The sequence below is a fragment of the Mesitornis unicolor genome, unplaced genomic scaffold (assembly GCF_000695765.1).
Source record: "Mesitornis unicolor isolate BGI_N332 unplaced genomic scaffold, ASM69576v1 scaffold13218, whole genome shotgun sequence".
NCBI classification, from domain to species: Eukaryota; Metazoa; Chordata; class Aves; order Mesitornithiformes; family Mesitornithidae; genus Mesitornis; species Mesitornis unicolor.
In genome coordinates, this window is record NW_010203920.1 from 972 (window position 1) to 18846 (window position 17875).

General features: G+C 43.3%; 1 protein-coding gene across 1 annotated transcript in view; it reads right to left on the bottom strand.

Moving 5' to 3' along the window:
• Window positions 1–2926: 2926 nt before the first annotated feature.
• LOC104545695 (synapsin-3-like) overlaps window positions 2927–17875 on the bottom strand; it is a gene marked incomplete at its 3' end in the record, with an annotated part of 38598 nt that continues 23649 nt past the window's right edge. Inside the window, exons 3-4 of the mRNA XM_010190895.1 lie at window positions 14351–14442; window positions 2927–3083 (exon numbers count right to left, since the gene is read on the bottom strand). Coding sequence (XP_010189197.1) covers window positions 2927–3083; window positions 14351–14442 — 249 coding nt within the window. The remainder of the gene's footprint in view (window positions 3084–14350; window positions 14443–17875) is intronic.

Below are 17875 nucleotides of genomic sequence, written 5' to 3' on the forward strand. Positions count from 1 at the left end.
CAAACTGTGCATGTGTTTAATGCAAATGTTAACCTTTGAAGAAATGTGTGTATTGCAGAACTGGAAAGCTGGCAAATGTCATTAAAAAATGGGGCTGCATGTTTGAGTAAACTCAAGCCCAAACTCAGCTGATTGTAATTAGAGTTGCTGAGAAAAAACATTGTTGCAAATTGGCAAGGAAAAACAGTCTCACTTCCATCACCCTCCACAAAATCATAAACATTTCTATGAAATGGAACCATTTTTGGAAAAAATAAAAAGGGAGAGTGAAAAGCACATTTCCCAGGGGTATTTAATTTCATTTCTTCATGTATCTCAACTGTTTTCTAGGTCCAAAAAGTTTCCAGTAATCTTTGTTAAGCAGATCTCTTGTTTCAAGATGCCTGTTTTGCAATCAGAGTGGAACATGCACCGAAGTGGTTTGTCCCTATCTCTCATTTCCCGGCTATCACAAATCAAAACTTTCTGATTCTGCTGCCAGTGAAGCTTTCTGCCCTCAAATGCCCCACTGCAATCTCTACCTGAGCTTCAACCTGATAACATTTTGGTGGTGCCAAATACCAGCTCAGATCCCATTGGAGCTCTTAAATTGCTTAGTGCGCCACAATCATTGGTTTGGGGGAGTGATGTGTTCATGGGAGCAGTAGGAGGCATTCTGCAAACCTGGTTTAAGTGTGTACAAGTGGTTTCCTTGAATTCTCTGGGAAGGTTGCCTGAGCCAGCTGTATTCCCTGTGAGGAAAGCATGGCACAACCCGACCCAAAATAGCTAGAACTGAGTTACTGGCAGAGCCAATTTCTCCCACACTGCCTTGCCAGCTCTGCTTTTTTTTTTTTTCCCTTTGCAATGTGTTGAGTTTGTTTGTTTTCTTTTATTTCAGATTCCTAAGAATAGGCCTGTCACATCTTGAGGCCCCTGCACACTATCACAAAATGTAATTACAAGGCATGAGTTGAAAAATGTCAACTAAACCCTGACTGTCTCAACCCCAAAATCAGTTGGAATAGGTCACATGACTGTCTTCCTCAGCAAAAGCAAGTGTAAACACGGAGACTTTTTGTCTGGTCACTGGGGTCAACATGTTTGTGTGTCAGACCAACTCTAGGAAACACTGCAAACGTGTTGTACTGAGCCTCGTACTTGGTGCATCTCTTCTTCCCCTTTCGGTTCCCAGCAACCCTTCTCATTCAAATGGGGACTGAGGCCAAATGTACATCATCCACCTATACAGTGATGGGGAAGTTAGATCTTTCTCACTACTCTCATTACTGCACTAGAGCATTTTTGGAAAAGATAGGACCCTGCTTGTGGTGTCAACAAAACCTACAGATGTCATAAAAGAGCTGAAAACTGAGATGACCATGTCTATCACACTGATACCTTTTTGGTAAGAAGTGAATTAAATCCAACACTGCATAGTCATGGAAATAGAAGTCTGAGTCATTACAGATCTCAGCTGGATTTGAACTACCAATCAACACAGTGAGGACTAACAGGCTATTTAGTCCAAGGAAAAAAACAACAACAAAAAAGACTTATTCAAGTAATGAGGAAAATAATTACCACTTGTTATGAATGTCACATCTCATTCCAAGCTATATTTATGCAATGAGTAAGGAGAATTCCTAAAAAAGTATCTTAACATTTTCCATGGGGGACATATTGGAAAGTCCCATCTCCTTGTCACATCCATATAGCTTGTAGTTCCCTGCTTCAGACCTAAAACAATGCAGGGAAATTTACATTCTGGGATCATCAGTGATCAGGGAGGGCACTTTGGAAGGAAACTGCTTGGAAGACCCAGGTGTGGACTCCAAAGTGGTATCAGTATCTGACTTCTCCCTGCAGGTACTACTATGGCCAGTGTTGCTCCTGTGGCTCAAAGGGGCCAACCTTACTCCTCTGGCTCTCCTGCAGTACCTGCTGACTTAGAGCTATTTGTCAAACAGGTCAAGGGAATTATTACAAACTTTGATTTGGGGCTGAGACAAGCCAATTATAGTATTTTTTCAGGTTTTCTAAGACTTCCAGGTGAACTTGACAAAATTTAAAGAGCATATGAAGGAGAGTCCCAGTGCAAAATATCCAAACACTGTCCTGTCTTCCCCAGGAGCTTATTCAGCCCAAGCTGTTTCCAAGATCCAGTCTGTCAGGCTCAATAAACCAAGACTTTATGATAATATTTCACATGTATTTCCTTCTGAAACTGCTGAAGGTTTCCTTCTGAAACTACTGATACTTCCCACTTTCCTTCTGCCTCTTTCCAAGGTCTTTGTCACTCTATGTTCCCTTTTTTCCTATACCTAGCTGTTGAGGACATCATCTGTATACCTCTCTTGCCTTTCTTTTCCACTAATTTCCTCACAAAAAAGCACCACCCAGAAAAAGTAGGAAGAGAAGACAAGTGCAGGTTGCACTTCTGCAAGAAATGGATAACCTTAGTCTTAGGCTGGGGCACTGGATACAAGAATGGTGCATCTAATAAAAGATGCTAGAAATAATGCAATTCAGATACCCTCTAAAACAGTGAATGTTAATGTTTCTTTTAAGGTAGTTTGATTGTGTTTTGATCAGGAAAGAGACTTGCTACTATTGATCTGCTATTATTAATCTACTACGAATCAACTGCTCTACCTTACAAGAGATCTAGATGTTGCTGTCCTGTTGGTGATGCATTAGAGTCTGGGACAGGTGAAATGTCCTACTCAGGGTGAGGAAATAAGAACTTGATACTACTAGAAGCTGATAGGTAGGTTATCCCCAACCCCCAAGAATTTCCAGCTGGATTCCTAAGTTTGTTTAGATGGTGGTTTTAACCTAAAGAGACAAACTCCTATGAAACAGACTGGGAGCTCTTTGGTGCTTTATTGGTACCAGATATCTACTTTGCAGTGTTGGCATGTGGTGGAGCCAGATCGTCACTTACCACCCAGGGCTTGCTGCAGAAGTTGTAGATGGAGTAGAGGGAGTTGACTGTGTGGATGCCCCCATACTGGAGGCCGATGATGAGGCTGCGGAAATCCTCTCCCAGTGCCATGCTGTAGGCATGCTGCCGGATCAGAACAAAGTCGGGCTTAAAGGACCTGGAAGAGATGAGGGGAGTGATGTTTCACTTTCAAACCCTCAGCAACACTTCTAGCCTCTCCTTGTTTCTTCTCCATCCTTCCCCTTTTCATTAACACAAGTTGCTCTTCTTTGTGCCTCTCATCATGGGTTGCTTGCGTTAGAAGGTAATAAACCAAACAAAACTCCCAGTCATTAAAAAAAGGAAACATTTAACATAGCTGCAAGTGTGAGAGTGTAGAAACAGGCCAAAGAGATTTGCTGCAGTTTCCATGTCACTCAGGCATGCACAGGAACAAGCCACAAGTGAAGCCAAGGGTCATAAATTCACTGGTGGGGGGATTCTCTTTTCTTTCTAAAAGCTTGGCCATATTTGGCAAGCTCATTGCAATGTGCGATGCAGATGATGGAGCAAGTTTGTTTCCTGACAATTGAACTCGGTATTGAAGCAATGCCCAGTGGGTGGGAAGATCATGAGGGATTTCAAAAAGCTATTGCACACATCCATGCATTGACATACATTCCCCCTTTAATCAGTTTCCTACATACGCAGCACATCTCAGGCTCTTACGGCTATGAGGCAACAAGTACATGGCAGGCCTGGTAATGTAATTAATCAAATGAGCTGAGCGCCTCATCCAGTGCTGTGACTCATGGCGTGGACTTCCAGAACATTATTTAGCAAGGCTGGAGCCGGGACTCCTATGGTTCAACAGCAGCAGCTCTCAGAAAATGCATGGAAAAGTGAGGCCCTTTCTAGGTAAGTCAACAGGCAATGGATTATCTTTCAAACAGCCAGATCTCATTCCTTGCTGATGCTGTGTCTTCGGAGCCATTCAGAAATCTCTGGAAACAGCAGCTGGAAAGAAACTGCTCCCAAAATGGAGCTCAGCAGTTCATTCCCAAAGACATGGAAGGGGCTTTTCCACTGAAACAGGGGGTTATTTTATACTTTAACAGAGGTTGCATCAAGGACATTGGAAAAATTTCCATGCTGCATTGAAGTTTTTCAGAGAAATGAGCTCTGTAACCAGGTCCCATTACCTCACTACCCTTGAACATTTTCCTTGCTAAGAGACTATAATTTCTACCCTTTGGATGTATGAGCTGCAAATACTTCGGGTTTATAGCCCCTATTTATATTTCCATCATTCTGGCAGGGAAATCCGAGATGGTGACTCTGGGCCAGATTGTGGCAACAAACACTGTATACAAACCCCAGCTCAGCCTTGTTGCTTTAAAGCTGTTCAATTTGTTTGTTGGCCTTGGGCTTTTGTTATTGCCCAAGCCATGGTGAGGAACATGCTCTGCTTTTGTGATGCAAGAGGCCAAACTTTGGAAATGTTGTGATTCCCTCCCATGGAGTATTTTTAAACCCAGGCATGTTCCCTAATGTACTTGGCACCAAAGGTGGTGCTTTCCTCCAGCAGTGAGATGCATAATGAGCATTGAGAGGGCTGTGCTATCACTGTGCAGCTGATTTACAGACCTCCCTGGTGTCAACGGGTGTGAGGCAAGCAGTGGCCCCCTGCTGAGAAACAGCCAGTGCATACAAAGCTTGAAAAGCTTGAGCTGCTCCATTCTGCTGGACTTGCTGTGTAGAAAGTACCCCAGAGGCAGGCACAGGTCCTCAGGAAGGATTAATCAGCTTCCTAGGACCACGTCTGTACAGAGTTACTGAACAGCTGTAGTGCCTGGAGGGGCAGGAGCTTCAGGTGTGTCCCTCCTTCATGCAGTTTTCCAAGCACATAGAGAAGAAAATGGGCCCTATTATAACTCAAGTCTTTCCCCAGACTTGATTTAGGGAGCTGCACTTGCTGGGGCTGCAAGGCAATGATTCAGATCATCGCTCCAGTCTCTCCAGAGGAAAAAGCAGTGTTCGCCCTTGAACATCTCCTCCACCACCCCACAGTGAGGAAGTGGTGCAGTGGTGGGGATGAAGCATGCAGACAAGCATGGCCAGTGGGGCAGCAGGGGGAGTACACACTGTGGCTGGGAAATTGCCTTCAGTGGCTCTACTTCTGCCAGCCAAAAGTTTAGGAAAAAAAAAATAAAAGGTCTTGTCTTTTCAGATCCTGGCAAACGAACAGTTTTTCAACTTAGGAGGTGGACACAAGAATACAGAATTGACATAGAAAAGTCTATTCTCAAGCTTTGCATCATGTAGGAAGGCAGAGCACTCTCTCATGCAGCAGATGAGGAGTGAATCCCTAAAGCGAAGGTGGACACTGAATCTCTGTTTGGAACTGCGGGACAATGAAGATGTTCCCATGGATACTGAGAACAAGGCAGAGGAGTGCAGGGCCTAGGACTAGCTGCGAATAAACATCAGCTGGAGGGCCCTGGAGTCTGCGAGACCTCTGTAAGGGAGAAACAGAGACCAGTGGCAAAATGCGAGGCGAGGGGCTAGGCAGGATAGGAGGTAGTAAAAGGGAAATGAATAGTCATAGTAGGAATGATGGGGTGAAAACAAAATAGCTGGGGGGTACCAGTGATTTGGGGAGAAAAGAGCTTAATTGCTTCATGCAAGGATTCTTGACTTATTGGTGGAAGATTACTTTTGCAAGCTCCTGCTCATTCTCAGAGTGTAAAGCTCAAGCTGACATAGTGAGCATTGGATTGGGAATAGCCAGTCTCATAACTGTTTTCTTTGCTAGTTCAACCCAGCCCAATAACATCTCCCATGACAGAAACTTGTCATCCTTGGCAGATAGACAGGTTAGGCAGGAGTCCCACATTTGAAACACGATTGCCAAAACCTCAGTAGCACCTACTGTGCTGAGATCCTAAGCACCCGCATCTGGCAGGACTAGGAGACCAATGGCAGGAGCACGCACCTCTCCCCTTCACTAGATCTGTCCAGACAGTGCTTAGATGACCACAGTCTTGTATGAAATTTTACCTAGACCCCAGCTAAAGACAGGTCTTGGGAATGGGTTTGGTCACAGAAAGACTACAGGAAAGTAGTGTTGAGGGTGCACTTGATCCCACTGTCCATGCCACTGACAAAGGTGTTAAACAATGTTGGTCCCAATACCAACCCCTGAGGAATGCCACTTGTCACTGGTCTCCACTTGGACATCAAGCAGTGACCATCCAGCTTAGCCACTGAGTGGTAGATAAAGAGCACCATTCTTTGGCTCCTCTTCCCTCCAGGGCTTTATTCCATGGTACTCTACCAAGCAGATTCCTGAAGAGGCCGAAGTCTGCTTTGGCAGAAGAAAACCCTGCTGAAGTTATTAAAAGAAAGAAGGAATGTGATTACTTATATGAATAAGGTAACACAGAGCTGATATTAGAGAAACAAGAAAGCAACATAAAATAAAGAATGACCTCTGGAGGAGAGGAACAGGGGGTCTTTTGGAACGCTGTAACGGGGAATGCTTGGGGAAAAAATATGGTGCGTGGGGGAGATCAGTGTAGCAAATGCAGCAGAAACCAAGAATCACAGCTGCAATAGGACCTGTACCACTATATGCAGATGAGGACACCTTGGAAGATGCTCTGATTTGCTTCTCAGCAACAGACCAATGGTCAACAAGCCATAAAATCACATGTCACACACTCTCTGAAATTTACTGTGGCAGTCTCCTAAGTCTGCGATATATTTCATTTGTAAACTGATCAATCTTGACAGGGAAAAACATGTGGACTCAGATGATTTCTCAAAGGAATAACAACAACAACATCTGCCAAGAGCAGCTTTCCTTCAAAATGCTTGTGACACAAAGTTTTTACAGAAGGTAGTCTGTATACTTTCCAACATCACAGAATAAAGTCATAGAGTAATTTAGGTCAGAGAGGATCCCTGGATGTCATCTGGCCCCACACTGCTCATTGCATAGCTAAATTTAAAGTTACATTAGGTTGATCAGGGTCTTGTCCAGTCAAATTTTCAATATTCCCAAGCATGAATATCCCTCACCCTCTCTAGGCACTTGTTCCAGTATTTGACCACCTTCACTGTGAAAGTATTTTAAAAAATTGTATCTAATTGGAATTTCATCTGCTGCAACTCGTGAGTGTTGTTTCTTTTCCTTTGACTGTACACCATCAAGAAGGGTCTGGCTTCATTTTCTCTATACCCTCCTCTTAGTTGCCCGATGGCTGTAGGTAGATCCTCTCTTACAAACTGAACAAAGCTGTCTCTCAGTCTCTCCTTGGATGCCTTTGGTCCAGTTCAATGAGCTTGGTGGCCTTTCGCTCAACTTGTTCCCGTTTGTCAATGACTTTTTTTGTACTGAGGAGCTCGCAGCTGGACACAGTACTCCAGATGTGAACAGTGTCTCATTAGCTACATTCTTGCTAATACCGCCCAATGAGCCATTTGGCTTCTTCCTTCAAGGGCACACAGGACATCCAAGTTTTTTTGTGCAGAGCTGTTTTCTCTTCAGCTGCCCCTCAGTAGTACTGAGGTTATTTCTCCCTCACTGCAAGACTTTGCAATTGTCCTTATTGAACTCCATGAGGTTCCCGTTGGCCCATTTCCCTGGTTGTTGAGCACCCTCTGAATGGCAGCTCTGCACTCTGGCATATCTATTGCTCCAACTTGTTGCCACCCATGAGCTTGTTGAGGCTGCACTTTGTTCCAGTATCAGGTCATTAATGAAGATCCACTTTGACCAGCATAGCGCAAGTGCAGCAGGGCTTGGCCATTCACTTCTCCCTTGGCCATTCACTTCTCCCTTTGCCTTTTCTATTTCCTGGAAGAAGCCTTAGTAAAAACTCGTGTAGAAAGGAGACAAATTATGACAGGATTGGGGAAAAAAAGTAAAAGCCGATCAAGACTGAAACAATCTACAAGAGTCTTTAATCATTCTTGCATTCAGTCCAGGATTAACTAATTAATGAGTGCTTTAGGCGCTGGCAGCACATTTCTTATTGGAAAGAATTACTGTAAATGCAAAAAGGGCCAGGGAGTAGTTTAGTCTCCGAGATGCTCCCCACCCTGGTCTGCTCAGAGTGACTTTTGCTTTCTGGCAGCTGCCTGCACGCCAAATGTTTTCCCAATAACTGTCAGCATCCTGCCTGTACATCGGCTGGGCGCCAGCTGCTGGGGAGGTGAAGGGGGACATTATTCATCTGGGAGATCAGTAAACCCCGAAGAGAGAAGCAGGCCTCCAGGCAGCTGTTTAGCAGCAGGAGCTGAGTTGGAAGCAACTGAGAATAAATACATAAATAAGCACACCCCAAATACTCTTCGTTTTTAGCTCCTGCTCAAAAAAAGAGGAGGAGGACATGTAGGTGAGGAGGAGGGAGATCTTAGTGAAAGATGATGGTAAATCATCTCCCATGTGGGGATAATTTCTCCATTTTTAAATGTTTACTGGAGGTGCTAAATTGCTTTGTGTGTAGCTGCAGCCTGCCAAGGTCTACCCTATTTGACAACTTGTCCCAGCCCATCATCTCTGCAGGGCAGTTAGGCGAGGTAAGTGGTCATTTGGCATGGTGGTGTTTTGCCTAACGTGCACTTTGAAAAGCTCACATGTTGTTACACACACTTCTCCATTACATCTACAGACTGCCATGCCATCGATAGAAAAATATTGCCCAAATGTTGCTCAGTGTTAAATATATAGCACACATTGTACTATACAGTGTAGCACATTCTGTCAATCTTGGGAGAACTATGTGCTCAACGTATTTTTCCATCTGGCTCCTAGGAACCTAAACTCTTCTGATCAGTTTCTCTCATTTTTTTCTCCCATTTGCATCTTTGGAGAAATTTTCAGAATTTTGGTTTGGAAGCAACAAAAAACCACCCCCAAAAATAGAGGAAAAAGACATTCTAAAAAAGACACCAGTTAGAGCAAGAGTTAAATTTTAAAAAGACAGGGACTAGACAGAGCCTAGGGTTCCTCTTTGACACAAGCTTTCTGGAAGACAAGAAGCTGGAAAGTGACCTACTGCCTTCTGATATAGCCTATATCACTGTCCAGAGACAGCAGCTACTCCCTTGACCTCCCTGGATATTCTCCCTGTAGAACTGCAAGAAATCACCAACTGTTGTGAATGAATAGTCCTCAAGAGAGAAGAAAATATCCATCTTACAGCAATGTGCAGCTACTGTGTGGTGAGAAAGCATGGCCTCTGTAGGTTAGAAAACCAATGTGCCTTTTTCAGGCAGCAGCTTGCCAATGGCCCTATGGGGTGGGTGAACCCACTGGGATGGGAAAAGGTACAGTGAGAAGGGGACAGTGTCCTTATTGGGCTTTAAAGAGTCTTGCATCTTGGAACAGGCAGACCTTTTTTAGCTAGAGTATGCACCTCCTGTGGTCTGCAAGCTCTGAATAGTGGGAAAACACCTGCTGCCAGGCTGACCAGTTTCTTCCCTGCTCTTCCCATATAAAAGAATTTGCTTCCTCATGCTGCGATTGTACAGCAGCTTGCAGTGCAAAAATACATTTTGGGAAAAAAAGCACTTTCAGGTCCTGATATATTTGAGATGGTGATTCACCAGGCTGCCATCCTGCTATCAGAGCGCAGAGCAGAGTAGAAGCAGTGAATCAGCTGGATACAGGAAAGTCAGTGTTAATTAAAGGAATGAATAGGCTTGTATGGAGGAACCAGAGCATTCGCTGAACCCACCACAGCTGTGATTGACAAGGACATGTCATGCAGGGCAAGCAGGGTGAGACACGCACCTTCTTACACAGACCATCCAAATTCAGGCAAGACCTGCAGGACTAAACATCATTCCATGGCAGAGATCCTTCCCCACAGCAAGGCTTTGCCCACAGCGCTCAGCCCCTCTTTGCTTTGCTGTAAATTTTGTCGCCCCTCCCCTCTTGCCAGGGCCATTGCTTCACGCAGGGTCCTCCCCATTTTAGACCCTGGGCATTTCCTGGTCCATCAGCTGCTGTCTGTATGGCAATACTACAGTGAGTCCCCGTACAGCACTGTAAGTTGCATGGCCACCACTGTGGTAGGTCCCATGCAGACACACAAAAATGTGCTTTCTTCCCTAGATTATCAACCCCGATGGCAAAAGAGCCAGCTCCGCAGGGAGACAGGAGATGACAGCAGTCTGGTGCATGATTAATTTATATCCTTAAAAGTCTGAAATACTCCCAAAGACATTAGTATTCCCCATGTAAGAAAGCTGTCCAGATTTTCAACATATCCCTGCCTTATTCCCACATCTACTGGAATTAATAGCTGAAGGCTTGTAAAGCCCAAAAGGCAAACACAGGACTGCATTTAATCTAATGCAGAGGCTGAGATCATAGTTTGGGAGTCTAAGTGTTGTCAGAAGCAGAGACAGCCCAAATTCTCATTTATACTAAGACACTTTTATAATATCCTGAAAGCATAAATGCACCTCAGAGTGGGTGCAGTGCCAGGACTGACAGCCTCTTTGCACTGTGGAAACATTGGTATGAAGGGCCCTTCAGAGATATGAAGACAAGTGAAAATGAAAAGCCCACTCCTTACATCTAACCCCAGCAGAGGTGATACAGCCCAAGAGCTTTCTAAGACTCCAGACAGTTCACTCTGTGTGTGTGTGTGTGTGTGTAAACCTGTGCAAAAGGAAGTTGAGGATGCTCTGGAAGGAGGATGAAGAATCCACCCAAGTGTTTTAAAAGCAGGCATCAGCCCACACTTGTTTTTTTTCACACTGCTTAGTAGTCCAGCCATCACACCCAGAAATTATTCCTTTTCTCTGTTGAAGAGGCTGCTATGTCTAAGTTAGTGAGAGATCTTCTGGGATTAATAAGTGCTACCTCCTGCTTTCCATATTTAACTTTTCACTGGACAAGCTCTGGTGCCAGTTGTAGCCAGTTGCTGGTGTAACAAGGACCAACGTGTGGGAGATTCCCCCCTGACAGCCCTGGCTAAGCCCAGCACTGCGCCTGGTGCCCAGCTCATCATCCCCCTACAGGGCACTGTAATAGGGAAGTGCTCGCTAGAGACTACATGAGATACTCCATGGTCAGCTGCTTTTTTTCTAACTTGGAAGAAAATATGCTGGATAGGCTGATGGAGCCATTGTATATCATGGTGGAAGTGGCACAGAGAAAACATATGCAGTTTTTTAGATTTGTTATATGATCGTCTCTCTCTCTCTCTCCAATAGCACATTTCACTGAGGCTATCAGATCCCTCATCCCCTCCTACAGATGTGCAGTACTTAGTAGCTAAAAAATGAGGAGGTGGATACCCAGAATTTCGTTACTGTAAAATTAAACTCTGGGAGCCAGACTTGTTTTAAAAATCAGGCAAGCAAAGTAATGCCTGGCTTCAGTTATGTTGTTTGCTAACTTACTTGTAGCTACTTGTTTCACGATACATAGGGTAGCAGTCATGGAGGTCTGTATACTTCCAGTTCCTTGCTCTCTTTAATTGACAATAATGTTTCTAAAGCTCCTTTAAAAAAAAAAAATGCTTGAGGCAAGTGGCAAGTGTAGGGCTCCAAGGACTCTTATACCTTCTCACTGGTGATTTATCTTCCATGTAAAAGCACCACAATTCTTTCCCATTGCTGTCCAAGTCAGTTGGCACAGGGTTGAAAAGAATGCCTTAACTTTAAGGTGTCAGAAAGGATTGAAGGGTCAGCAAAGAAAGAGCTTTGATTTAAAGGTGCAATAGTATGTCCCTAGTTTAAAGAAAGAATTAGGAGACCCGCTGCAAAATGACAGAATTTAATAGGCTAATAGATTGTTAGATAGTTTATCAATTGACATAATTTCAAACTGGAAAGAATAACCCAGTGGTTGCTTTATTATTATTATTATTATTATTATTACTATTATTATTGTTGTTGTTGTTGTTGTTCTTGATGATGATGATGATGATGATGTTGCTATAAACTTTTATTATTTCATTGATTTAAAATCCACTATAGTATATTCACTGCCTTTTGACCAAAATGCCATGCTCTATTGGCTTTGCTTTGAAGAGGAGGATGAAGAAGGGCTTCTGCAGTAGTGGCATCTCAAATGTGCCTATTAGCAAGATGCTACTTTATTTCCTTCCTACAGATTATCAGTGAGATTTCCAAGGACTTTGGGACCAAAAGCCATGATGAGTATTGTGTCTCACCATCTGGAAACATCCTGACTTGTGACTGAATATTTTACTTAATAATTAACAGAGGCTTAATAAGTGATGGGAAAAAAAAAGATTTATATGACCACCTCATCATCAGCAGGTTTGGTGCACACATGTGAATGGAGGATCTCTCATGTGGCATCTACCTGTGCCGGAGCACCCCAAGGGTGTCTGTGGGGATGGCAGCACACAGCTGTGGGCAGGATGGGTGGACTTCAGGGAGTGGGAAGCAAGTTGCACTCATGTGGATGGGCTGAGAGGCCTCCACACAGCTCAGTAGCAGTGTGTTCCATAATTCACCCTCTAAAGTGAAGAAGAATTTTTATTTCTGTAACTTCTAAAGTACTGGTAGGAGTGGCTGTGGAAGTTGGCTCTCCTGAGCTATTAAACTTGCTGACTTGGGGAGGACAGGGGCACATCAGCACAGGCTGCAGACAAACACCTTGTGAGGACTATAATGAACCATGGACAACACATGCCACATAAATGGGGTACTCAGGCAAGTATGTATTTGCCAAATCCTCCTCCCATCACACAAATGCCTGTGTCCTTAAACATGCATAGGAAAAAACAAAAAAACTGGACTAATGGCCTTCATAAAAACATGCATTTTCATATAAATAACCATGTAAAAAGGCTAGCTGTGATACCTGGGTATTTACTGTGAGCAGAAATACAAGCACCATGCCCCAGACACTGTTGTGAAATAAATTTTGTCTTCAGTTGCAGTTTTATAGCTCAAGATCTTTCTGCCAGACGTATGAACGGCTTTGGGAGGAAAGGCACAGGAAGGCAAATGAAGATGTGATCAAGCTAGGAAATGGCTCTTGGGAAGCCTTCCAGCATCGTAAGCAAGCGAACACGAGAGCACATTAGCACGGCGCACTGTCTAATGGACACTCCAGTGGCTGGTTCACGAGACATACGCTGTTTCACTGAGAAACAGACATTTGTGGGATGAGAGAAGGCAAATGGATATAACAGAGCCAATTTTTAAAATTTTTAGCAGACACTGTTGAAGTTGTACCAAAGAACGAATGGAGATTTGTGGACGTACTAAGAGCTGTTGAGACCTGGAATGGATTGATGGACCACAGTCATAGCAAATTGACAGTGATAAGTGTTGCTTTGCACTGTTTGGACTGGGAATGACGTCTTGAGATATTAAACTGAGGCCAGAACTCTCAGAATCACATTTTTCAACTGGTCTAATAATCTGTTTCAAAAATACTCCTGCATGCTATTATATGTGTCTCTATTTCTGAACTAGAATCAAGCACACAAAAGCACTGATTAAATGTGTGAACAATATTAAACTTGGAGGCTAGAAAAAGGGATTGGGAATAGTAATAAGATTTCAACACGAACAAAAAAAAGCTGTTGTATCAAAGATGAAATGTAGACCTGGAAGTTGTAATGACAGAAATTCATAAAGATGTAAGCTTGGGAATAAAAGGGTGAAAGGTAATATCAGGGCTATGCAAACAAAGGCTTTTTACTGTCATACACAGATGTGACAACTTACATTGCTCTTTATACAGCACCAGTAAGAATGCATCTAATTTTAACTGCAAATTGCAAGCAACCTGGTGTCAGAAAGAAGGAAAGCAATGCTTTTGCAAGGTGAAATGAGTGTGTGACAGAGAGCATTGCTCAGGAAAAGAGTCTGATTGCAGTGATTGCAATTACAAAGTAATGCTAGCAGCAACAGAAATCCCCATCAAGCAACAATATGGAATACCTCTGAGATATGTCACAGGGCAAGGCTGAAGTATTGGGAATCTCCATCAAAAAAAGGAGCAGATCAAGCTACAAGGATCACGATCATGGAAAGACTTTGTCCACTGGGATCACAAGCTAATATAGTTAGGGTAAGAAATGCAAACCACTGGTTACAATGAAGGTTAGTTGACACAGAAGGAGAGAAAAATCAACAGAAAGGAAGATCCAGTGTCCCTTTTCAGGAGGCTTCAGACTAAAAAGATCCTGAAAGGAAGCGCTTGTGGTTGCATGAAGGGTCTGGACTGGAAACAATGACTGTATGGCATAATGTGCAACTGAGACCTGATATAAAACCACCAGAGTCAGGTCAGTCTTTCCACTCCTTTCAGGAAACCTTGAAGTCATCAGGACTGCATTTCCCTAGTTCAGATACTAGACAGACCCTGAGGTCGTCCTGCTTGCCCCAGCATTGCTCCAGAAAGCCTGATTTTCAAGAAAAGATGGTGTTCCTCACCTTACCACCTTGGTGCTGTTCCTCATGACCTGCATGTCCACCATGCAGCCGCCTGTGACATAAGCAGCCAGGTTCAGCTCGGAGAACTCAGCCTGGAGCAGAGCAAAAGGAAAAGGAGAGATGATTACTTGAGGACAGCAGAGACACACATGGACACAGATGCAGAATTGTCTTCAGCCGGAATGTGCCTTTCCTTTTTTATTATTATTATTTTTTTCCCTTGAAGCAGTGGGAGATCCAATTACAACTGATTTGCCCTGGAGAGACTGCGGGAGTATTTATGGCTCCCACACTTAGGGTGCACAAGTATACAGGATTAGGCTTATTGCAGTAATAAGTACTGAAGAAATTAAGAATGAGCATGCTGAAAAACGCATACAGGAAAGAATAATAATAATAAAAAGAGGTAAGGTCATTTGAATTCAAATTCCAAGTTTCCACTTGGAAACATCCATTTAGGATTATGTCTGAGTTGGCTGTTGTGCCAGTGGCCAGCTATAAACCTAATACAAAAGTTTTAAACCTCCCTAAATAGCCAAAAAGCCTCAACATGCTGCAGGAAGGTGATAAGCAGAGAAATCCACCTGATGTAGTTTACTTATTAAGATTTTAGCTATTAAATGGTTAGCAAAGCTGGGTAGGCTATTAACAGTACTGCTCAATTATTAAAACACCTTATCTTTTAAAAGAGGCGTGACTTAAAAAGCCAGAAATTTTGGCAAGGAGTATTTAAGCTATGAAGAGCAAACGGCAATGTGCAGAGGGGCGATTGCAACTGCAGTGGGTGTCACTGAAGGTTAAGACACAAATCAGAGCGATTAACTTGCTGAGAGGTGTGATAATCCTCTTGCATGGCCCCTGGCTCTGCTGCCCCTCAGATGGGAGTGCCAGTGAGACTCGATGGTCTCAGGCCACTCTGAGTAGGAGGAGGATGGCAGGATTAGCTTGGGCTCCAAATCCTACCTCTGTTCTTTATGAGCAAATGAGTACACCCCAGTCCTCCCTTTCCAACAGGATGCAAACATACCTGTACAGATTCAGAAGCCTATATGAAATTAGTGCCTGTATATATAAATAATCAGGTTTCAGTTTTTGAAAAAGAAAAATTAGTCTTCTCCTTTTCAACGTTTTTTTCCCCTTCCTGTTAACGTGTTTCTTTCAGGCTTAGTATGGTGGAGAGTAGGCAGCAGCAAAAACGTCGTCTAACCAGTGGCTACCTAGTATCAGAGCACTCAGATGATGTTGCTAATGCTTGTGGTTTTACTGAGATCCTCATGCTATTTAATGTTCTTCTCATACTTCTACTAGCTGGAACCAAAACATAGTGCCAGAAACAACTTTTTACACAGGAAAGAAAAAAAGAAAAAGAAAAAAAAGCAAGTTTTGTCCTCGTGAACACATGGAAAAAACTTGCCAATGGAGAACTAGTGCACCTGTAAAGGCTCAGAGACTAGACGACAAATGAAAATATCACCTCCAGCTTTCTTTTTAAAAATCCACATGATTTTAAAGCAATGACCATGGATTGGTGACCAGATGATGTAATAAGATTTCATGTCTGCGACCCTATGTAAACTTTTCAAAGCAACACCCTTACACGATCTTACATCATTGTAGCTCCCAGTTACAATGAAAGCAGAGGAAAAATTCCTGTTGCCAAGAAATAAATCTTACTTCAACCACATACACACACAGACACACATAGAGGAATGGCAATGGTTCAGGTGGACTGGCTGGGTTTTTCTTATGAGATTGCGCAGTGCTGCCTTGACCACTGCCATACTTCATCAGTCATCATCTTGGATCAGAGATAACAAAATATATACACATAAAAGGCACCTGCATTTTATACATTTTAAAAATCTCAGTAGATGTAGGGAAGTCCACCTTGAACAAATTCAGCAAGAGCAGATGCTCTGGGTACCATTAGTGAGGTCCCCAATGAGTCAGAGCAAGTGGGACATAGTGTACCTGCTTGCCAGCTTACATGTGGGCTGGAAAGGCTCTATAGACAGGGGAGATGAAAGGATGGTTTTCCCACCTCTGTGCCTACATATGCCTCAGAGAGGTCCCACTCTGAAAGCAGAGCTTTACTGAGCTGGACTTTCAGTTTCTGCAGCTGAGGGATGCATCATCTGATGTGAACACCAAAGCAAGAGGGAAAGTCTGTGCTTTCATGGACTTTTTATGCTTTTCTTCCATAATTTTTTCCATAATGGTTTTGTACCCAATATCTTAACACTTTGCTTTGCTGGGTGTTAAAATGGGCAATCTTCATTTGATGGTTGGTACTTACAATCTAAGTAAGTCGGTCTGACAGGCATTGCCCTGAGGCAGTCAGAGCAAACAAAGCTGTATTCAGACACCTGACATCCAAACAGGCCTGGGAATCCCCCAAGCTGGTAAAAACTTCATACCAGACTGCCAGGACAAATTTCAGGCCTGCTACTGTCAGGAGCCAGAAGAAAGGAAGAAATCCCCTTTGGTAACCATTGTCCAGGGCACCCTGGTAAGGAGGGAGGAATGGAGAGGGGGTCTGAGGGACTCAGCTACCTCTCTGCCTAAACATCCAGATAAACAATCAATCACAGCTGAGAAACACTTCTAATCTTTTCCTGGCATTCATTCCTGAGTTAAGGACCATTGCTGCTTTCATGCAGCTGCTTTGTCCCAGTCGACAGGCCTCTGCTAGCTGGAGTTTGGAAGAAAGCTGAAAACTTCAGTCAGCAGAAATTGTTTCCTGTTGATTTTCCAGTGCTCCCTGTATTTTTAACTTTGTGGGTTTTGTAGCCTGATGACTTCCCTTGGCTGGGATTTCAAGTCTGAGATCATCTCCAGCCTGAGTTTACCTTGCAGACAAAGAGGTCTTTGAAAGCGGCCCATGCACATAGAGTGACAGGTAACTATGCATAAAACGGGAGACCCCAGCTCCCCACAGCCTTGCGGAGTCATTTGGGCTAGGACTCATCAAATAGAAAAGGCATTACACCAGGCCTGATGGTGTCTGATACTTGCTTTGCAATTGTGCCAGTGGCTGTAAAAACATTTAGGGCAAGAGTGAACCATGTGTGACAAATGTGACACAATCTGTCTTGGAGAATAGCGTAATGAAGTCTGTGGGAGTAGAAATATTTCGTACCTTCTGTGAGGCCCAGATATGGGAGGATACCCGCAGGTATTTTGAGGATAGTAGTGTTAAAAATGCCTATTTCAGATATTCAGATTCAGAAATCTCTCCAAATCATTTGTACTAAATCTTAAGCTACTCTCAGTTTCTCTCATCAGCATTCTTTAGCTGCTAGAGATCTTTTTGGTGAGCTATTTTAGAGTTTATGTTTCTGTTTACTGATAATAAAACAAGGAAGATGTTGTCATTTTAAATAATAAACAGAAATAGAAATGCCTGGTTTGGTAGCCATACCTATTAATGATTTTTGGTGGATGAATGTTCAAGGTGGATTTTAAGCATCTTTCATAAAAAAACAGAAAGTTGTGTTGGAAGGACTTAAAGACATCACACAGTAT